The 22923-nt window shown below is 40.8% G+C and overlaps 4 protein-coding genes across 7 annotated transcripts; 1 reads left to right on the top strand and 3 right to left on the bottom strand.

Moving 5' to 3' along the window:
- Nucleotides 1–3594: 3594 nt before the first annotated feature.
- On the bottom strand, nt 3595–9638 carry LOC120729903 (zinc-binding protein A33-like). The gene is made up of 6 exons (XM_040025878.1): nt 7577–9638; nt 7316–7411; nt 6930–7160; nt 5253–5275; nt 5053–5171; nt 3595–4977 (listed from the first exon to the last, which is right to left on the bottom strand). Exons 1-6 carry the CDS (start codon nt 7967–7969, stop codon nt 4427–4429), a joined length of 1413 nt encoding a protein of 470 aa, XP_039881812.1. The 5' UTR covers nt 7970–9638; the 3' UTR covers nt 3595–4426.
- A 149-nt stretch (nt 9639–9787) lies between these two features.
- Nucleotides 9788–15340, bottom strand: rapsn (receptor-associated protein of the synapse, 43kD). The gene is made up of 8 exons (XM_040025876.1): nt 14241–15340; nt 13226–13564; nt 12444–12602; nt 11737–11835; nt 11507–11629; nt 11336–11389; nt 10947–11146; nt 9788–10683 (listed from the first exon to the last, which is right to left on the bottom strand). The coding sequence occupies exons 1-8, from the start codon at nt 14463–14465 to the stop codon at nt 10611–10613; spliced, it is 1272 nt and encodes a 423-aa protein (XP_039881810.1). The 5' UTR covers nt 14466–15340; the 3' UTR covers nt 9788–10610.
- A 279-nt stretch (nt 15341–15619) lies between these two features.
- On the bottom strand, nt 15620–20962 carry kbtbd4 (kelch repeat and BTB (POZ) domain containing 4). Of its 4 annotated transcripts, none has more exons than XM_040025869.1 (5): nt 20595–20962; nt 18992–19466; nt 18762–18903; nt 18203–18309; nt 15620–18122 (listed from the first exon to the last, which is right to left on the bottom strand). In XM_040025869.1, the coding sequence occupies exons 2-5, from the start codon at nt 19451–19453 to the stop codon at nt 17262–17264; spliced, it is 1572 nt and encodes a 523-aa protein (XP_039881803.1). In that variant the 5' UTR covers nt 19454–19466; nt 20595–20962; the 3' UTR covers nt 15620–17261. The 4 variants fall into 4 exon arrangements, with proteins under 4 accessions (XP_039881803.1, XP_039881804.1, XP_039881805.1 ...); XM_040025870.1 differs by having other exon boundaries at nt 20664–20962; XM_040025871.1 differs by having other exon boundaries at nt 20707–20962.
- Nucleotides 20611–22922, top strand: LOC120729902 (protein FAM180A). The gene is made up of 4 exons (XM_040025877.1): nt 20611–20698; nt 21926–22124; nt 22317–22390; nt 22484–22922. The coding sequence occupies exons 2-4, from the start codon at nt 22052–22054 to the stop codon at nt 22829–22831; spliced, it is 495 nt and encodes a 164-aa protein (XP_039881811.1). The 5' UTR covers nt 20611–20698; nt 21926–22051; the 3' UTR covers nt 22832–22922.
- The last annotated feature ends 1 nt before the right edge of the window (nt 22923 follows it).

Genomic DNA, 22923 nt, shown 5'->3' with positions numbered 1-22923 from the left:
CAGGCTTCAGGCGCCATTTTAGTGACTTTAACAATATATTAAATTTTAATTTCGGTCTAGCTGACATTAGGTTATGTACGCAGCACGCAATTGAACCACATATTTTAGAAGCCAAAGGTTCAAATTAGCTGGGAGCACCTTCACTTAATTATAACAGTGGATTTTGTTAGGAAAACAGTCGGATACTAAATTGCGCTGACCTCAACGGCTAACGTATCTAGCTAATCGCTACTGTTAGCACAACATTAACAGCAAGCTACAATGACGAGTAACAAAAACAAAACAGTAATAAGGTTTTAATGAAAATGTTTTACCTTTTCTAACAGTCCCAGAATCCACAGCTTCAAAGTCCAGCAGGTACTGAAGACTGTTATCCCTTTCGCTGTCACCGTCCGTGAGTTTTTTTTCCCCCCCGAAAGGTCAAGGCCCGCCGCTCGCACACTCTGTCTGCGCATGCGCATCCCAACGACTGACCCCCTCCGTCCGCTCCCGGGAGGTTATAGTATGACGTGTTCTGACGTCACTCTCTCTCTCCCTGTCATTTATTTGGCTCGAAACACATATTAACAAATTGCTCAGTGATGAACAACTACTCAGATCATTTACCTAAGCAGTGCGCTTTGTCAAAACGAAGTGTGTGTTCATTACACTGACATTCTGTTCTGCAATTGTTATTTACTTGTATCTTATAATTTGACTTTACATACTGCTGGGTGGTTTGTAAAGTTTACAATAACTAGTATTATCATTATGCTATATTTTCAAAAATACATAATAATCTCAAAAGTAATGCCTTGGAGTAGAAAATAGTAATGCTTTATTAAAATTTAAAACTAAAGTAAGGTATTTGAATGTGTGTATTGTGTCTATTGTTTGCAAATATTTCAAACTTTTATTTGAATATTCAGTTTCCTACCATGTTCTCTTAAAGGGTAATTGCCAGGTATCCCACCCTTCCCCTTCGCACACACATGCACACAAAGAAAACACACAGTATAATTCACAGCCTCATTATAGTGAATAAATATTTATGCCATTTACACCATCAAACTTAGATTGCTAAGGATGAAGAACCGTTTGTTCTTTAAAGAACCATTTGTAATAGCTGAAGAACCATCCACAAAATGAAAAGGTTCTTTGACATATGATGGTTCTTTAAAGAACCATGAAGACATCTGAAGAACCATTTAAGAACCATAATTTTTCTGAGTGTGGTTGTGGAGAAAACATTTGTCTTGATTAGTGGTGGACATAACTGAGATCCTTTCTGTTTCCAGTTAAATAATCACACTCTGCAAACACTGGTGCACTTCCCTGGCTGAAGGCTCAGGTGTTTCTGTCAAGTGATGTTCTTTGATTCAGGTATTGTGACAGTAGGCGGTACAACTGGGAATATTTACAGCTTCCTGTAGAAGTTGGCCAACTAGTATAACTGGGTAATCATGCAAGTCATCCAGACATAACCAAAGATGATATAGATGCAGAAGATGACTAATGTCCTCAATACATGCTTAAAAATAAAAAAAATAAAAATTCTCAGAAACTTTACATTCATTTCCTTTATTTTAATAATGTGCCTGTTCTGTTTATGAGTTTAAAATCATGAATGAGAAATGGCTGAATTAATCTTACTGATGTATCAGCTACTGATAACCATTGCAGCTCCTGTTCCGATTATTTATCTTGTTCCCCATTTCATCTACTGACTGCAAAAATATAGAGCCTGCACCATGAACATGGCTGCTTTATAATAACATAATAAACAATTTTAACAAGTTTATATAAAAATGTATTTCTAAATATTGAGCATACAGGCAGCCTTGTGACAACACTCTGACTCCCAGACAAACATGGCCCAAATACCCCAAGTTTAACGCTTTGGTGTCTGATAAATACGCAAAGATACCTAAAAACAGAAAAACAAATACACTTATCTATCCATCCATCTTCTTCCACTTATACGGGGCCGGGTCGCGGGGGAAGCAGCCCAAGCAGAGAAGGCCAGACCTCCCTCTCTCCAGCCACCTCCTCCAGCTTATCTGGGGGAACACCAAGGCGTTCCCAGGCCACCCGAGAGATATAATCTCTCCAGCGTGTCCTGGGTCTGCCCCGGGGCCTCCTCCCGGTGGGACATGCCCGGAAAACCTCGCCCAGGAGGCATCCTTGTCAGATGCTCAAACCACCTCAACTGGCTCCTTTCGATGTGGAGGAGCAGCGGCTCTACTCTGAGCCCCTCCCGAATGGCCGAACTTCTCACCCTATCTCTAAGGGAGAGGCCGGCCACCCTTCGGAGGAAACCCATTTCCGCCGCTTGTATCCGCGATCTCGTTCTTTCGGTCACGACCCACAGCTGGGCACCTTACATCAAGATGCAGACATGCAGTGATGTTCGTCTGCAAAGTTGAGTAATATGACTAGTTGTGGTCCAGGGTATAATTTGTCGTTTTTGACTACTTTTGATTTCATCTCTACGTTTCACCTTTAAAGAATATTTATCCTACCTTGTTTGGTATCATTCATTTTTTAAGCACAACCTCACGTTTTTCATTTTGACATACTATATTAACACAATTGATCTAAATTCAGACAAAAAACATAAAATCAGAGTAGAAAAAAGTTATATTTTTTACTGTAGCAAACACAAACATGTTTAGAAAATCATTGTCATAACTTGAAATGCAAATATAATTGCAAATTTGTAAAGCTTCGACACACTAGGAGACTCTCCAACTACTACAATAACAGGACTACTGCAATATTCTTTCCAAAGAGGTGTTTTTCCTCCCCACAGTTGCCAAGTGCTTCCTCATAGGGGATCATCAGATTGCTGGCTTGTCTCTAACACCTTACAGTATTAGAGACAGGCAGCTGTTGTTTGCATTTGAAGCCATGTAAATAAACTTAAATTCTAAATTAAATGAATGGATTTTATTGATTTTTACCTTCACAGAAATCCTTTTACTTCAGTTTTGTGTTGTGCTGCAATAATAGTTTGTCAGTTAATCATCCTGCCCCATTCTCTCCTCTTTTCTCCTAACTGGCATGTCTGACTGCACACAGAAAAGCCTCAGGCTTTTAAACCGAAAACGTTTACGGTGATGTCACAGAACAACACACCTGCAGCCCACACATAAGATAACCTTTTTCCACTATTCAGGAATTGACAGCACTAATAAGAGTGTCTGAGTGCTTACCAGCAGTGCTTAGTTTCCTAATATGTGTTGTCACAGAAATGTCATTAACCTTTACACTAGATGCCAGCTATTTCATGTTGTTTGTTGGTTTCTTCTACATATGGAAGTATCCTTGGATAAGATACTGAAGCTTTACTTTTCCAACCTCTGTTGCACAGTTAGATAAATAAAACATTTTATTTTAAAATCTAAAAATGGTTTTTATTTTTACCTGTCCTTTCCTGTCATAGTGTGTGCTAGAAATACTTGAAAAAGGAAACTATAAATATTCAGAGAGAGAACCTGTCTCGCTTCTTGTTTTCTCCATCTCCCTTTGATAAAGGATTAAAGTTATTTTGTTTTTTTCATGGTTTTAGTTTTTTATGTCGTTATTTGAATTTTTTTGGGCAGTGAAAGAAAAAAAGCTTAGATCCTTTAATTAAGAAGTACTAGCAAACACAGGAAACATACAAACATCTGCAGCCATGGAGTTGCACTGCTTTTTAAAGTTGATCTGTATGTGAGGATGGGAAGAACAGACAGAAACCACATCCTCAAGAATGAACAATAAACTGACCTCATCATAGGGATTAATACAGTTCTATACTATTCTAATCTAACTCTATTTGACATCAGAGAGCTGCATGTAAAGGAAAGATGTCTCCAGAAGAGAAGTTAAGCCAGATCAAAAATGATCAAAAGCAAATGATTCCACCCTGTTCCTGAAACTGTTTCTATGCTCTCTGATATGCTTTTCAGTGTCCATGGCTCTTTCCTTTTAAATCACATTTATCAGTTTTAATTCAGATAATTCCCTCTGAGGGTAAACACAAGCTCCAGCAACTCTAAGCTGAGGAAACAAAGTGCATTAACGTAGTTATAACGTAATGATGTTACATTATATCAAGCAGGCAGCTTCCCACATTAAACTGACTATCACCAGGTAACCTGGGAGTCTTTCCTGAGTCACTAGCAGGTGCAAATCAGTTGGCTACTCCAGCACAGAAACACGGTTAATGAGACATATTTTTTTATTATTATTAACCTTTGTCACCATGTTTGAAAATGAAGCTAAAATATCACTTTGCCTGAAAACATGTCTCTGTTTTTTCCCATAGTTATACCTATGCCACATACAAAAGAAAAACAGTGTCTGAGTTCCACACCTCAGACAGTTGTTTCCTCCTGAATTCCATGTGTAAAGCATTGATTTATCAGTCAGCACAGCCTGTTAAATAAAATGTAGCCTCTGACTATTCTACTTGTACTTTTATTACGTGGGGACAGATTTTCAGTTTGCTTGATTTTTTTTTGTCTTCACACAATCCGGGGGAAAAGTAGGGGAAAACCTTCTCAGTAAATTTGTCTTTGAATGTGTGGATCTTTGTAGAATCTGCAGCATTGATGAAAATGACTTTTCCCCTGTCATAGTCGAGCTCGACTGTAATCCTGTTGGGCTTCTCCTTCATTGGAAGCTTGGAGCGAGGTGTGGTCTGTGCCCACAGTGAGTCTCCATTGCTTAAGCCAATTACCCAGAAACCCTCAGCAGGGCTGAGGAAGATGGTATTCTTTCTTTGGATGGAGTCTAGAGCCACTCCGATGTACCAGTCTTTGCCTTGGCCCACATCTACAGTCCAGCTGTGCTTTCCAGATGTAAAACCAGTGGCTCCCAGCACAGAAACACGGTTGATGAGGCGTTCGGGATTGTTGGGTAGGAGCTTCTTGCTGCTGTATTGCACACAGGACAGTTCTTCAGAGAACTCTAGGTTGGACTGGGCTGTGTTTGGATCCAAAACAACAGGAACTGGAAACCGTAAAATTCAGTTAGTTGAAAATATGATAGAATTTAGAGTAAACTTGAATTTTTTCTTTAACCCACCACATCTGACACTGTCTTCCACCTTCGTCCAAATGTGAAAACTAAGCGATCCCAGATGCTTTGCAGAGTTTATCAGGATATCTCTGATGACCTCTGGCTCTCCAATGCTGCACTGGAGCCTGAAACATGTTAAAATTGTTACAGCATTCTCTCATGGAAAGGGTTGATGCTGATTTTGGTAGATAGTGGCTTATGCTTACATTTTCTTTGTCTTCTTGTAGTCCTTAAGTTGAAGAGAGAATGTGAAAGAGAGTACGTTAAGGACATGCTGCATTACAAAATCACATATGCAGTACAGCTGTCGGAAATTATTGACTGAAAGGTAACAAACATGTACAATAATTCAAAACTACACATACTGTATATGTACAAACGATAAATTGCGCTATGACGGCAGGTGTCATCAACCTCCTAACCCTAAATTTAAGACATACACAGTGAAAACTGCGACAGATGCATCGACAGGAAACTCAGATACAGACAATGAGACAGGAGGTGCCGCCATATGGTGATACACTGCATTACAACAGCAACTATTACAACTAGAAACAGAGAGGAACGATTCTGAATAATTCTGAACAATTGAACTTGTCTGGAAAACCTTATGCTATGCTTGATACTAATGATCATAATAATTAGATGACAGTTTGCTGAAATTTAACTCTGTAGCACCACCATTAGGCCAAACGTCAGTGTGTCCAATACTGTTTATGATTGAACAGCCTGCTAAACTATAACATTCACATCAGTTTGATTTATACAGTTTTGTATTAATTGGGAACATGCAAAACATAATACAACGAACCACCTAATTTGCTCAGATTGTACTGTGGATTAATATAGTGGCCAGCATCCATTCATCCATTTTCCACCCACCAGGCAAGCATTTTGACAGGGTGGGAAAGTATATTGGCAACTTTACTCTTATGCCAAATCTTCCACACCACTCTCCCCTCACTCATAAACAAGATTCCAAGATGCTTAAATTCCTATACTTGAAGCAGTAACTCTTCCATACCCTTCAGAGTGAGAACCATGGCCTGTGACTTATACAAGTCCTCCAAAAACCTCTAGACTACTTAAGCAAACTCCCACTGACCCTCCAATATGTTCAGGAGGACAAAAAGTTAATCTAGTGCTAAATTACCTGAAACTTCATTGTTCCCCCTGAATCTTAGGATCAACTGATGTGCCTTCCCAGGGAGGCTGAGAAGTCTGATTTCTTCAAAGCTGGAAAACACTTTTGATTGACCTTCTTGAAAAGGTCAATCAAAACCCCAGTTGGCCAATCCAGAGGCACTTTACTCAACTTCCTTGCAATGCTACGAAGACATGTCAGCCACCGCAGAGTCACAATATCCAGAGCTTTGAGAAACTCGGGGTGAATTGCATCCATCCTCGGTGGCCCTACAACCCAAGAGTTATTTAACTACCTCAGTGACCTCCCCCTCAGTGACGGTGTTATATTAGGAGTGTGGCTGCTAAGTGATAGGTGGATGCGTGCACAGGTAGCTGTAGCCAAAAACTGTGGTTTTAAATGAAGACGATTTAGACTCTAAACAAAAAGCTTCAAAAGGTGACTTCATGATGAATGCATTATGCCATGGTTAATCTTTTGTATGCAGCCTTTTCCCTTAAACAAAATACAATAACAAGAAAAAGTTACTGTCGGGACTGTGCACAGCGAAGCTTCATAGAAATGTTTATTTGCCATATATAACATCCGATGTTTCTCTACTACTACTGTGTTGTTTTTCATATTTAATGTGTTGTTGTTGTTGTTTTAATTAAATAATTTTTACTTGACTGTTTAATGACAAATAATCTAGAAGTTATTATAAATAAATGCAGTCTGTAAATAATGACAGTAAATGTACCTGTAGAAGCTGTATATCCTGTGCTTTGAGGGCTTTTTCAATATCACTGATGGTGGAGGAGAGAGTGTTGATCTGGTCGCTGATGTTTTCCAGCTTCTTACGCATGATTTGAGTTTTGGTTTCCTCCTCCAGTTTGAGCGCCTTCAGCCTTGTGTTTTCCTCGTCCTGAAGCAACTGGTGGAACTTTTTAAACTCCTCCTTGATTGCTGTCTCATTTTCATATGCTTGCGTCTGCAAGTTCAGGAATGTGGTTTTTTTTTAATGCCAGTAAAGAGAAAGAATGGTTGTCACGCAGAGGGATTTTTCAATCTAAGCTGGAGGCAAAATAAAGTTGCATGCTTGGAGTCGTTGTCAAAATGCTAGAGGCAGTGGAAATTTTTTTTTACCTTGATATAGGTTTTAGTTTCCTCCCATTTCTCCTTTGTATTCTTCAGTATTTCAAGTTTATTCTGTAAAGACTCAAGGCTGGCTGATATTTCTGCCTGAAATTCAAGAAGAAATTAAACATTCAGAGCTCAAACAAACAGCTGAGTCTTGTTCAGCAGTTCCGGCCTCCTAAGATTCTTTCTATTAAAATTTAACAAATAGACAATATAACTGACTTTCTTCTACTGTGTTGTGGTGGAAGTATTTCTATCTTCACAAACCTTTTTCTGTTCGGCTGCTTCTTCTACTGGGCTGCATTCGTGGACTTTATGCTCTTTTGAAAGTTGGCAGACAAGACAGATGAGCTCTCCGTCGTTGTGACAAAAAATCTTCAACATCTCGTTGTGTTGACAACATTTGTTTCGACTGCTGGTCATTATAAGCACTTTGTGTTCCTTTGCGATATTGTGCAGTGCCAGATTAATAGGAGGTCTCTTGGTGTCAGACACGATGCCACAGACGGGACACTCTCGCAATCCTTTCCACTCCCAGTAGTTAAACAGGCAAACTCTGCAAATGTTGTGGCCACATTTTAAAAGAACTGGAAGGCAATAAATGTCCGTGCATTGAGGGCAAGTTATGTCTTCTTCAGGAACAGTCGTTTTCGCAGCCATCAGGTTGAAGGGTTTCTATCGAGTGAGTTTACAAGAAAACCTCCTTTAAATTTCAAGGCATTGTGACTGTAGGCGGTTTCAGTAAAAGATGGCCAACTGGTATTTCTGGTTAATCGTGCAAGTCATCCAGAATTCCCTGAAGCTGTGGTAGTGGGTCAGAAAAATTATTTTGTTGCCAAATTACCAAACAAAAATACAAAAATACAGTCACCTTCAAGAGTGTTTTTATTTACCATCATGTTAAACACAAGAAGGACATTTGACTAAATGCATAAACTTACTAACAATGCATCGTAGTCAAACTCTTACAGTCAGTTTCTCAGACATGGATTAACCCTCATCCGAGACAGAAAGAAAGTTTTAGTGAAGGTCTCCATGATCCAGGCTCAATCCATGTCTGGACAGCTGAGACATTATCGAATAAATCATGTTTATATCAACATGACGTCTAGAAAAACATAACAAATCTACATGTATTTAAATGTTCTGGTATTACTGCATTAATCCGCAAAGGCAAAAACAGAGGTAGTTTAAATTGTTAAAAGATGAGTGGCGGCTGTACTGTCAGTAAAGTTGTTTTTTTTATACTACAGACAAGACAACAAGAATAACCGGCAGATAATATATGTGCATTACAGCGAGTGAGCTACAGGTAAACAGTGAATCAGCATTATTTTGAATGCAGAGAGCTCAAATAAGATTCAGATGCCATTTAAAAGCAAGGTCAAATGGTGCTCTTATAATCAGAGATATAAGTGCTTGTTCAGAAACACTTGTGTAAATGTGTTGCTCTCACTTTTCTCTATCTCCAATGTGCACTTAAAGTATTTCAAAAGGCTCCTGTCATTTGTCAACACAAAATCAGATCTTTATCTCCTTATCACTATGCTGTTGAATTTATCAGTGTGTCCCTTTAACGGCCACGGGAGTACTTTAAAGCTATCTACAAGCACAATCTCAACAGGAACTTTAGTGAAAGGAGTTTTAGTTTTTGAGAAAAAGTGACTTTACGTGAGAAACCTCAGTCTATGACGGCTCTTTCCATAGCGTTCCTTAGAAATGATTTATAGGGGATACGAATAATAAAAGCCACTAAATAAGAAAGAAAGAAAGAAAGAAATACTTATGCAGTCACATGGGTGCATATTTTGAAGTATCTAAACTTTTCAGCATCGTAAATAAAATAAAAAAAACATGCAACCCCTCACTGACATGATATCTCAGTTAAAGTGGCTTCGCTAAAATACCTTTCCAAGTAAATATTCTAAATATACAGAGATTTCACCATTTCACAAATACAATACATTAAAATACACTGAACGCATTTGCCCCCAAATAACTGTGTGTAAGTGTGTGATTGGTCAAAGATCCTTTCCCCGTAGGGTTTTCTTCTCAAAACGTTTTGAACAGGTGAAAACAGGTGTGCACACGGGTGTCCACTGTTCATAGACATAAACTACACCTTTATTGGCTGCTATTTCCAAGCACAATGTGCGCTGTCGGTCCTGCTTGATACACAACAACATTCAACATTTCGTATTTAGCTAGATTAATGTGATGGTGTTGGGTTTAGTATGTTGCTCTGTTTTTGTTTTGTTTTTTTGCTTATTTTCTCTTCTTTCTCTTTTTAAGTGCCCTCTCTCACTGTCCCTCTTCCCTTCCGTTTTTCTTTTCCTTCATCTTTCTTTCTCCCTTTCCTATCCCTCAGTCATGTCTGTCCCGTCTGTAACAACTGAAAATATAATAAAATAAATAATAACAACAAAGGTCGATCAAATGGACCAATACGGCAAGGCCATGATGATCCATTTGGCAAAGTAAATCCATTGGGTATCCTTGTTGGTCTTCAGGCAACAATTCTGACGGCTAAAGAACCAAATGGGACAGGCAAAGAAAAAAAACCCCCCCAAAAAACCGTTTTGAATTAATGAATGTGAAACATTCCCAGCAATGAAAGGAAAAAGGAAACTGGCTGGCTCCTGGATTTCTGTGAATAAGGACAGAAGAAAACAGCTGCATGTACCTGTTTTGTAAAGACATACTAGTTTTTGAATGGTTAAGAGATTTTAGTTCGTTTCAGGACTTACAAAACACGTCAAATAAATCAAACTTTTAAAAGAAATTAACATGAGAATAGTATGTACACAGGTTTCAGTAATAAATATGGCTCAACTGTTGTGCTGTAAAAAGTCAGCATTGAATCTTTGAATCTGAACAAAAAGTCACGACACTAAGTCTGGGGAGATGTAATTTCGTCTCACTTTGTACTATAGTGTATAAAATAACAATCACACTATGCTGTAAATGTTCTTTTGACGGTCCGTCTCCTGTTTAAATGCTGCAACAAACGGCCAGTCATTAGAGACCATGTAGGCTCTTCAGCTTATCTCGAATTGCAACACTTCCATCGGTTATACCTCCTTTGTCAGCTTCAGACTGTTGTCTAAGAAAGATGGATGCCTTGATCGTGTCTTCTGAGCAACATGCTTCGACATTCTGGATTCAGTTCAGCATCCTCTGCTCAGAGCAATGAAACACTCCTCAGCACCTCCTAAGGCTACCTGCGTCTCTCAGATCAGTCAGGAGCCTGTGAGGCACCATGCCGTGTCTGCAGATCCAACGCTCAAACGCAGCCTTGCAATCACACAAATCCCGGCTTCATGGAGGACTTGAAGCATTTAGGACAACCTTTTGTCCCATTTGTCTGGAGACACCTGAAAGACAAAGAAATATGGGAAATACACTCTTTAAACTACATCTAGATTTGGTTATGAGAACAATTTACAGGTGAAGAAAATCACAATCACAATCGGCACTTTGTTGTTTCTGCAAAGTCGTGATGCATGCCCAATCGAGCAGGATCAGTGGCAAAACATTTCATCATTCGTCCAAGTGCCTCGTTTTTCTCCCACTGAAAACACTGCATTTCTCCAATGTAATGTAACTAATACCAGGCGAGATTTGAACAGACACCCACTTGAGATGGAAAATGTGGGAACAGGGTAAGGCCTGCAGCTTTTGGTCCCTGTCCCCGATGGACTCTCCACACATGCCGCAGTAGAGCTCCAGCTCCTCGACACACTGGAGGAACTTCACCACCTGCTCTCTGACCTCATTCAGCTGCCCCCTGCTCCGGTAAATCCCTTCACTCAAGCAGTGAACCTTCAGTGTGCACAGCTTGTATAAGAGAAAGAATCACAATGTCATTGCTTTAAAGTTTAAAAGCATGAGAAACTAGTGCTTAAAATCTTCAGGTGTCTTGTTTTGTTTAACCAACAGTCATCTTTACAACTACGACTGAAAGAAAACAAATCTAGAATGAGAAATGGCTAAACTATCCCTGCAGCTCTTTTCTTGTTCAGTTACCTTGTTTCCCATTCCATCCGCCAATTCCTGTGCTCGCTGCAAAGAATCAAGAGCCTGGAACAGGAACAGGAACAGGAACACTTTATAAATACCAGATAATTATTTTGAGTACAAATAAAACATTGTGTCCCTTTACTGTCAGAATTTATATTTGTGTAAACTGTAGGGCACCTTGTCAAATTCTTTCTGCAGAAGCCAGCACTTTGCCACTCCCAGATGGACGTGTGCTTGCCCAAGACGGTTTCCTATCTCAGTCATAATACCCAGCGCAGACTCATAACGAGGGAATGCTTTCTGAACATATGAAGAGAAAAAAACCCAAAAAGGTAAATGCACAGACTAGTTGTAGATGACCAGTTTTGAAATTTTACATTAATGTGAATGCAATATTGGTACTGTACATCAACATCATGTCTGCAGCGATGAATGTCTGCAAAGTTTAGCAAGCACAGAGCCTGAAGAGGCCGGTCACCATGCTGCAGGGCAATCTTCATGGACTCCTGTTGAAGCAAAAGACAGATTAGTTATTGGTACAAAGTAAAGAGCAGACATTAGAAGAGTCCTACCTCCATCATGTAACACCAACACCCTGAACTAAATTGAAACTCTAAGCTGCATCCTCTCAACTGCAGTTACACAGATTTATTTGTATCGCAGTGTGCATTTAAAGAGAGATGTGATAGAATAAATATGAGCCGTTGTCCGTGGTATCCTGAGTATGTCCGGATGCATAAACTGTTGGGTTAAATGTGATAAATCTGAAATGCATCCTGCTGTCTTGTTACTATACTTCTACACTCAGAGGCAATGAAATCGAGTTATCTTTCACCCTCCGGTACATAATTAGAACAGAGCAAAGACTAAATCCACCCTCTTCATTAACACTTTAAACCGCGCCTCTCTGAGCATATTTTTGTCAGGGTCTAAGGCCTCGTACAAAAGAACAACTGCCACTTGCACCTGTCGGCAGCGCAGCATCTACTGTCTCTGCAGCTCCAACTTCAGAGCAATCAAAGGCACGGGGGTTGGGTCAGCAAGATGGCGAGGAAGGCTCTGAGTTATGTAAGTTTGTCTCCGAGGACAGTAATGATGTGTTATAAAACAATACCTCACAGCACTCCATGGCATCTGGCAGGCGCTCCAGTTTCCTGTAGGCTACAGACATGTGGTACTGGCTCATGGCTCGATACTTGAGGCTCCAGCCTTTGCCGTAGTCATTGACAAGCTCGGCCGCTTTGCAGGGGAAGAACAGGGCTTTCTCAAAGTCCTGTAGGCACATGTGAATGACCACTTAGGTGACACCACAAAAGGGCGCCACATCTTTTTAGATACTACTAACATTAGCATTTTGGTTTTTAATCTTCTTAACAAGAGCACTCAGACAATATTAAATCGCGTTGCGATGCAGGATGTAATATTTTTTTGTGTCATAAAATAACGTGACACATGAGTGCATTCTTCAAGCAGAACTTCATCACTATCCCATTGAAACCAATCCTCTCTGGGAAGCCAGAGGATTACATATACAAATCTCAGATGTCAAGGGTACTACAAAAAAAAAAAAAAAACACACACCAGCCGGCCAACTCACTCAGCTCTTGTTTTACAATGCCCAGCACTACACAGGCTAAGCATTGATGATGTTGGCTCAGATGTTCTGCAGTGTTGTCATACTCTGTGAATACGCTGGCAAAATCATTGATTGTGGAATCACACGTGCAGTCCAGTGAATGTTTTACTCAAATAACACAGCGGAGACGTTTGGAACAGCCAAAGTATGTAAGATTTTTACATTTATTTATCGGTAATCGCTCATTTTTATTGAAACTGAGCAAAATGTAATGATGGGAAAACAAGAATCGCTTGTCAGAAAAACAGCTTTTTGAGTACCTTAAGCTGGACGTAGATATTTCCCAGACTGCAGCAGACTCTGCACTCCAGCATCTTGTCGTCGTTGTTGTGTGCATAGCGCAGGGCTTTCTCGTAGCTCTCCAGGGCCTTCTGGAAGACACTGAGACCCAGGAAGGCATTGCCCATGCTAAGACATACCTGGCCATTGAGTTGCAGGCTGACAGTGGTGCCCTGCATGTTTAAGCAGGTCTTACAGTATGAGACTGTTTTCTGGAAGTCGCACAGCTTCTCGTTGCTGCGTGCCAAGTTCAGGTAGCCCTCCGTCAGGTAGTCTGGGTCCTCCATTTCTCTGGCTGTGTCAATTTGTTCAAGGGCATACTGCAGATAGAGTAAGAGGATAAATGTTGCAGGGAACATGCATAGTCTTCAACTTCACGCAGATTCAAAGTCTTTTTAATCCGTTAAATCCATTCAGACATAAGACCCCTACTTTTTTACAGTTCTCATTAAAGCTGAGTTAGTGAGAGCGGGCGCTGCTTCAGGAAGGATGATTATGTCAACAAGACACCCCACACTCATACTTAGGTTGCAGAGCACTTATTTACTCCGCATCATGTGGAAGCCACAAATTAACCCATGCTTCTCAAGATCGCTGTGGTTGGAAGAAGGTAACCTTTGACCTCTTCTCATGAAATAATCACTGACACATTGCGGAAATGTTACAATGCTACAACTGTGTAAACGGTGGCACTTCACAGCTGACATGATGACATTTAAAATTATGAGATATTCAGTGACATTTAGTAACTGGAACAGGAACTGCACACACACGCCTACTGCTGTTTGCATAACAGAAAAATGTAATCGCACAGTATGCAAAATGTGAATAATGTCTTAACATTAGTAATATAAATAAAGCGTGGCTGTTTAGTCTTGGAATATGAGTCGTACAAGTATGAGCTACAGTTATTGAGGTAGATTGTTTTACTCCTTTACAGAAATGCTAGATATACTATACCATTATACGTGGTTCGCTGTGGTTTTGATAGCCTACCTTTAGCATGTCTTTGTACTTTCCCATTTCTGAGTGAGCTGTGATCAGGCACCCCAGCACTCGAAACTTTCCTCCGGGATCTGAGGTCTTTTCCAACACTTTTGTCCACACATGCAGAGCTTTGTCTGTCTGATTGGACTGATACAACTTTAGACCCTTCTCTATCTGCTGCTTGGTTTGGTCCTGGCCCATCTCTGGTGCAAGGTGCCTCATAAAAATATTCATTCGTTTAGGCCATGCAATTTCAGTGAGGCAGCAAGAAAATAGATCCTTGCCATGAACAGTACAACTCCAAAGAAGATCCCCTGAAGATGATCCCTCTGAGAGGTTTGTGCCAGAAGGCCCACAGGATCCCGCTCTATCAGCTCCGGCTGTGCTGAGATGGAAAGGAAACTGGATCCACCAAAATGAGAAGGCGACACACCAAGACCATTATTACCAAACGGTTTACGGAGAGCTGAAGGGCCAAGCAAATATCCTCCCCATTTAACCGAGCCACGTTTCCCCTTCACCATTAAGCATTTGCAAAATTCTCTCTCAGATTTCCTTTCGAAACACGTCAAAGAAAAATGTTTCCCAAGCAGTGTGATAGCAGTGGTATCCCAGAATATCTAGTCCCTTCACACCCACCGAAAGGAATTCTCAGCACCCCGGTGTCCAACCCGCCCCCCTCCGCCTTCCTCCTACTGCTGGCGCTACAGCAGATGGCCCTGTCACTCTAGACCATGTGTCCCTTCAGGAATTATGTTCTGCCCTCAGCAAACCGTCCCAAGGTCACTACAGCTCCTAGCAATCTACCTTTACACTAAACATTACTCAAGGACTAACTACACGAGTGACATCCCAAACTTCTGTAGACTTAAAAGCACTCATCCGCGAAAACATCCGACCAGATCCTCACATGGGCGGCGGTGAACTGTGACACCGTTTCGCAAGCAGCTTATATCCAGACATTCAAACTGCGCCCGTCTTACTGGTGCTCTTAGCTTCAATTCCTATTGCGAGTCCTTATGGAGACTCATATGTGGCCCCAGAAACCCCCACCCCTCATCTTATCGTCAGCAACTGATGCTTAGAATAGTTCACAAAGTCTGACATGTTACTGGGCTTGGGTTTCAGCTGCATAGCCTCCTGCAAAACATCAATGGGATCAAAGTTTTGGCGTCTGTGTGGTTGCTTTCTCTCCTTCGATGCCCCTTTTATCTCACAAGGACATAAACAGATAAATGTTAATTAAGTACTTTTTTTTTTTTTCAGGAAAAGTTTTCCAGACCTACACAGGCACAATTTGTAAGTGCATCACTGTATCTAAACACAGGATCAATGGTAGCATTGTTAATTCATTAAAGGTTATAAATATCAAAACAACCACTCAAAGCTTGTAGCTACAGCAATATATTTAACATTTCAGATAATGGTTAACTTGAACATGTATGGTGTACATCAAAAAATACAACCTTGAGACAAGAAAATCTGAAAAGTTAAAAAACACCCTTTGTTATCATGTCTGCACACACCAACTTAAAGTGCCCGTACTATACTTTCATGTTTCCATTAACCTTCAGTCTGACACATTTAGTGCATGTGAACCTACCAGAAATGCCACATTTGTAGCCCAGGCTTCTGTTCTGTGACTCATCTTATGTAACACATAAGCATAAAAAAAAAAAAAAAAAAGGTGCCTGAATTACATCCACAATCCACCATAATTTCCTGGGAATCACAAACAACTTTCCTGGTACAATACTACAACAATGGTTATCATAATGCAAGTATCCTCTGCAATACTTCACATCTGTGGAACTGTAGAAAAAATAATCCTAGAAAGGCATTAAAAAGTATGAGTTACGTATTAAGCACTGTGGTGTCAATAATAATACATGTATTATTCTTATTATTTTTATTATTACTGGCACATTGTGCTTCAAGCCTTCATTCCAGATTCAGTGGTGATTCAAACAAAATTCAGTCAAAAAACAAGAAACAAATGGACACAAAAATGAAAAGAATTAAGATTTATAATCTTTTTATAAACCTATAGTTATTAAAATCATTACGTAAGATTTACATTTTAATGCCAATTCATTTTATTTAGCTCCCCGTGAGTTTCTTACCTATGATATATACTGTGTTATTAATATTTTGTCCCACCTTGTCATGTTCAAACTAAAACAGCTGTTGTTTTGTTTTGCTTCTTTTTAAAATAGCAAATTCCCAATCAATATTTTCTCTTCACGGCTAAAATCTTGCTAACAGCAACACTGTGTGATGAAATGTGATGACCATTCACATACGTTGGAGCTATTGTTTAATATTTATATTTACAGATAAAAATAGTCATTCAGAAAAAGTCAGATGCTGCAATATATTTTGAATATAGCTTAAGCTTTCCATAACCATTGTGGGTTATGTACATTAGGCAACTTTGCTTTGCTTTGATCATTCTAACAAACCAATCAGAGCAAAGTGTTTTTCTCCGGAGTGGGCTTTAAACAGACAGGGCAATAGTTATTGGAATGAAAAGGCCGTGTACACACTCAACATTAAAGTATGTAAACTTATTCTAGTAGACTCTGAAAACAAGTATAACATGAGCACTTTAAAAACATCTTATGATATCTGACCTACAATATCATGACACACTTACAATATAGTGAAAGATGCCTTGTGTTCATTAATATTTTTACACTGAAGCTGTTCATGCGTGTCAGTAAATGAGGAGTGCACAGAAAACAATAGATTAGTTCATCACTTTTCACAGCATCACCACAAATTAGATTCTCGGCTAAGGAGCCGACAATGAGACACGTTGTAGTACAAGCGACACACCGCTGAACTGTTGTTGTGGGGCCGGTGGTGGAGTCTGAATGGAATAAGTGACACAGCTGAGTAAATACAACTCGTGGACAAATTTCTTCACAGGACGGCTCCATGAGTGAAGTCTTGGTCAGTCAACCAACAGTCTTCCCTGATTCTCTGTGGCTGGTGTGTTGACCACAGTGTGAACGTACCGCGGAGAGGTTAGGCCAAAACAAACTGCCAGTTTGTGAGGAGGATCTTAATACCTCTGATTACGGAGACGACAGACGTCGCCGGGTTAAACTTTAAAGTATTTGCGTCTCCTTTCTTACATTTGTCTCTGAAGACGTAAATACAGCCATTGCAACTGGCCACCTTCCACAGTGAAGGGACACAGCTCCACGCTTCGGGGAAGCGCAGGCGTGTGAAGCTCTCGAGCAGTGGGTTGTAACACACCAGTGAGTCTCCTTCTCCTACGATAAAAATCACGTCCATGTGGACTGCTGCGTGCATGCAGCCGGCGAACGGCAGCATGTAAGGTTTGATCTGGCACTTTTGGGAGGAGGTGTCGAAGCACTGAATGAGGCGAGAAGGCTTTGTGAAAAAATCCATGTCGTTCTCCTCCCCTCCCAGCAGGTAGATGGTGCCTCCCAGGTTGACGCCAGCAGCCCCCGACACTGCGGTGTCCAGCTGGTTGGTCTCTGTCCACATGTTGTCCTTCACTGTGTAGTAGATGACGGCATTAGAGAGCGTGTCCTGCAGCGTTTTACCTCCCAGTGAGTAGATGGCATCCTCAGTGGAGACGGACACCATAGTGTGGTGGAGGCGGTCTCTGGGAAGTGGTGCGCAACGCTCCCAGTCCATCGTGTGCATGTTGCACTTCCACATGCGCCGCGGGATAGAACCCCCCACCACATATAGGTCCCCTCCATGTTTGCAGGCTGCGGTGATCTGATGACATAAACTGTTCTGGCCGCTCACACTGATCGCATCATCCTCATCGCAGTGCAGTGACACGGCCAGAGAGTGAGTTCTCGTCTCCTCCTTGCCAATCAGGTAAATATGGACATTCTCACCAATTTCCTGAAGACGAAGAAAAGGAAACATCAGCAATGTAAATGTTTTTTAAAAATATTTTACAGCTCCATATGAGAGAAAATTACCTTAAGATTTTCTTGAAGGATGCAAGAAAACTCCTCTCTCTCAACTTTATTGTGATTTATCCATGACTCAATGGCCACTGTTGGATTCTGAGAACTTGGAACGCCATCTGAACACAAACACAAGGCATGTTTGAAACTAGATCAGAAGATGTGTTTTTTTTTCCTGTTAAAGGATCATAAAAATGTTTTCTCTGTTAAAATTGTAAAAATTTAAAAAGGTCTTTTTTTGAAGAATATCTAGATTTAGCGTTGTTTTGTTGTTGTTGTTTTCAGATTAGTGCAGGCACAGTGTTCATTATTCACACATCCTACTTTCAGGATTTAAATAAATATTAATGCATCAAATGTTGAACTCAAAGCCAATAATATACCCTTGTTTAAAATAATAATTAGCCCTTGTCAGCAGCAGATGTCCACATTTTTATTTGATTTATTCATTTATTTTTTAATCATACATGCATCCTTTTTTTTTGCAATGCAACATTAAAATCCTAAATGTATTTTAATAAATATGTAAAAACAATTGCTAGTCTGGTGACAGAGAAGCAAAGTGTTATACCTTTGATGATATCTAATAGTAGACAGAGGGGCAGATTTAGAAACTCTTCAGTCTGGTGCAGCTGGGCCAGGTGGATTTTAGCACAGTGCTTCGCTGCAGTATACAGCTCCTGATCACTGTGTCTGTCTGCAAGCCACATCACCTAGATGAAAAAGGAATTACTTGTATTGCAGCACCATTGCCAAGAAGCAAGGACTATGAGAACAGGTGTTACAAAAACAATAATTCACCTGCAAGCAGTTCTTGACCTCCACTGTTCGGGAGAGGAAGCGCGAGCATTCTTCAAACAGAGCAGTCAGCTGGTACATGTCCGCCATCTCATAGGTGTCCTGCAGCTCCTCCACCCTCAGTTTAATGGTACCATGGTAGATGTAGTCAATCAGCAGCTGGAAGACGGTAGCGCTGACATCCTTAAGCTCGATAATGCGGTTGTGCGACTCTTTGAGATTGGAGGTGAACATGGAGCGGAAAAAGCTGCTCTGCGCAGAGAGCACCAGGCGGTGCAGGTGAAACTCTTTGCCGTCAACGGTGATGGTGACATCAGCAAACAAGCCATCCTCCAGGCAGAGATCCATAATACTCTTCACCACTCGGCTCGAGTGGGATCGGTCCGTGAATGTGTACCCCAGGAAGTAGTTTTCCTCGCCCACAGATCCCCCAACACTGAGGCCACCCTCCTCACTGGACTCCATCTTTTCTGCTCACCTGTGAAAAAGTAACAAACACTGATCGACATGTTTATACTCAGATGTCAGTATATTTTCAGCATATCTAGTTAATAATAACATGCCAATTTTCCAATAAAACCTGTCTCCAATGAGATGATATGGTTCAAATTTCAGTGAATGTAACTAACTAGCCTATTCGCATAAGTATATGTGAATAGGCAATGAGTCACTTTTGGAGTATAAACTAAAAACAGATGATAAAGAAAACTCTCGAACTCTTTAAAATTAATGACTATTTGAATTATTATAACAACATAAATGTAAACCATTCTAACACGGTTAAGTATGTAACTCTGAATAGCTGTCCTATACATCCTTAAAACTTAAAACAGGAAGTCTTTCAGAGCGTTTACACATAACCTTGCCATTTATTTTAAGTTGCTGCCACATGCTTTGTAAATTTTATTCGTTGGCCGATTAAGTGTCATTCACAAATGTTTCTAAATTGTCGCCAACATCAGGAATTTAGCGAGTTAATTCACAAATAAACAACTCAGTGAGTGCAGATACCATGCTAGCTGCTCAAAAACTCTGTCAAGATGCCATTAAATGTAACGATAAAACCCTGCAGTTACATTATATTTACTACGTTAATCGTGTTAGCTGTGCTGCGTTCACGGATAGGATTAGCTAGCATTAGCACTAAAGCAGTTAGCAGACTACAATCCTCTGGAGCACAAATTCCACCGTAAAATTATGTCGACTGTGTTATTACTAGGGCTGTGAATGAGGCAAAAAATAAAAATAAAAACGCAAGGCTTTAAATGTGAGTAACAAACAAATACGGTTACCTTTATCTCCACTACTCTATCATTCAGAAGGAGCTAAACTGTTCACCGGAAGTAAATAAACTTTTTCAGCACGCAAATATGACACATTCACCGGCACCAATGGGTGCTACTGCATCCCTGTGGTTAAGCTGTGTTACTGCGGTTTCTTCAACTTGCAGTCAAGTGTGTGCCACAGCCCCCTGCTGGGCCCTAAGGACGTGGGGCGCGACAACTCACTTAACATACAAAAAATTAAAACCAAAAAAATACAAAAAAATCATTCTAATTAAATGTTTACGTCAAAACGAATCCCCAAAGCCACATGGTTTACACACCTGTTTATCTATCTAATCTGCCAATCATATGCAGCAACTCATGCCATGCACTCTAGCATGTCGACGTACTCTCTCTCTCTCTCACAGCTATGACACTTAGGATGGTATGTACATCTGTGTGTTGTCTTGGTATGGGTGGCATGCTTCTTGAATAATATTGTGGCGAGCTCAAAAAAGGAGGAGACGGAGGTGTCGTTTGGTCTTGCTTCCAGGGAGCACAGCCGTTTATTAACAATTCTAGAAAACACTGCCGCTAGCTAATGCTCAGCGCGGCCACAGCACAGCGAAAAACAACAACAACACAGGGCGCCCTCTGACCCCGGAAGGACACACCGTCGCAGCGAGAGGGCGTCACCTGTCACTTTGGCAACATAAACAAAATATAACTGTACAAACAGAACCCCGAACAGCCCTGACCCGCTACAATATTTTCGGAGTTTGCCAGTTTCGTCTTCCCTTTTATGTTCTTCTTCTTCCTCCTTCCTTTTAGGGGTCATCGCAGCAGATCTGCCTCCATCTCAGCCCATCCCTAGCATCCTGTCACACCAACCATCTGCATGCCCTCACTACATCCATGAATCTTCTCTGTGGTCTTTATCTTTTCCTCCTGCCATATTCAACATCCTTTGTGCAATATATAGACTATCCCTCATCCGCATGCATTCAAACCATCTCAGCCTTGCTGACCACCAGTATTGAAACTCAACTACCTTAACTGCCTTTTCTCTTTGCAGCTTCATTGGAACAGGAGTCTCCCTGTCATTCACATACGTGTATTCTGTGTTGCTTATACTGGCAGCAACATTCGATCATGCATAATTAAAAAAAAATAGCAAGGGACACGTGTTCCATCGAGCTGCACTTATTAACAAAGAGGGTGAGCTCTGACAACTTGAATGAATGTCATCCATGCAGTGAATTCTTGCATAAAAGATTGTGAATCAGTGCAGGAATTCTGCTTACATGTGCAGAGCTGGCTGACTCACTGACAGGGAGTCCTGGTAGAGATAAGAAGTTTACACAAAAACACTAAAGTTTAGGAAGGAAAAAAATATGGACTCACCATTTTTCTTTCCTTGAATTATTTATGTTGAGAGTTGCCTCACCTTGAATCCACTTTACCTAATTTCATGTATTTATATTTTTTCTTGTTTTACATGAATATACTGTGCATTCACGTGCTTCCTATGTTTTATGTTCATGCTGGAAATCTGCTCAATAAAAGAACAACAGAATTAGTTGCCTCTCTGAGCTCTGCTCGCTGAAAGCTTTCCATCCGTTTCTGTCTGCTCTGCATCACTGCCAACTGGCTTTTGGTCTCTTTTTCCAAGGTGGAAAAATGCACGGTATTCAGTCTAAGCTGCGCCTGCCTGAAGTCACAAAAGAGTACTAGGAAGAGTAGAGGTGAGGAGATGAGGTGAGGAGTGTATTATCTGCCGATAACAATCAGAAGAAGAATGACCGCGAGCTCCCAACTGAAAATCTTCCTCCAGGTCATTTTGTGGCTTTGCTTTGAGCAGGTGTTGCAGGGTGAGTAACAGATGGTCCGCTGGCATGGCTGCGAAGAAAAGAGAGAAATTTGAATGTTGTCACTGAATACTGCGTGCAGTTGTGCAGTATGTATGAAAATGGATGAACAGATGTTTATTTGAACCCTGACAGTTTGTCACCACTGAATAATTTGATTACAGTGCAGCTAAACTTCAGTGTTTTCCTGTTTAGATGTGGCTGAAGGCTTAAGTCCAGCTTCTCAGAACACCGACCCACTAGTTTCCAATGCAAACCTGATCTATGAGGTACTTTTCTTTGCTTTACTTAAGGCTACACTTAGGCAAGCTAAATATTACAAATAACTGATGAACATTTGTCCCCCCCCCCTACTCGTGCAGCTTTTGCTGGGTGGGGTGGAGCTCGATCAGGACAACAACATCGTCCTGCTCGATGAGGAGATGGCGTCGATGAGGCAGGGGCGAGCTTTTCTGTCTCTGATCAATGACAATGTTCCCAGAAGTCTGAGCTCCATGGAGCAGATGGCAGATGCACTCGAGGGCCAGAGGAGCAGACCGATGATGGAGCGGCAGTTTGAAAATGTCGTGCTGAGCATGGTGTACACTGCGCATCAGGCTTGGCACGAGAAGAGGAAAGAGAGACAAGAAGCTTGGGGTGAAGTTCTCCTCAAGCTGGCAAACATCACGGTACACGAACTCCGTGGGAATCATCTCTTCAGATATTCTTAAAATAAAGTTGCATGCAATTAACAACTTGCCTTAAATGTTTCTGGATTTTGTATTAATAAGAAATATGTAATCAAAGAATGACTCAGCCATAT

This window comes from Simochromis diagramma, unplaced genomic scaffold (genome assembly GCF_900408965.1).
Source record: "Simochromis diagramma unplaced genomic scaffold, fSimDia1.1 OVJJ01000293.1, whole genome shotgun sequence".
Classification (NCBI taxonomy): Eukaryota; Metazoa; Chordata; class Actinopteri; order Cichliformes; family Cichlidae; genus Simochromis; species Simochromis diagramma.
Note: the sequence above shows the minus strand (reverse complement) of the source record. Positions and strands in the feature narration are given on the sequence as shown.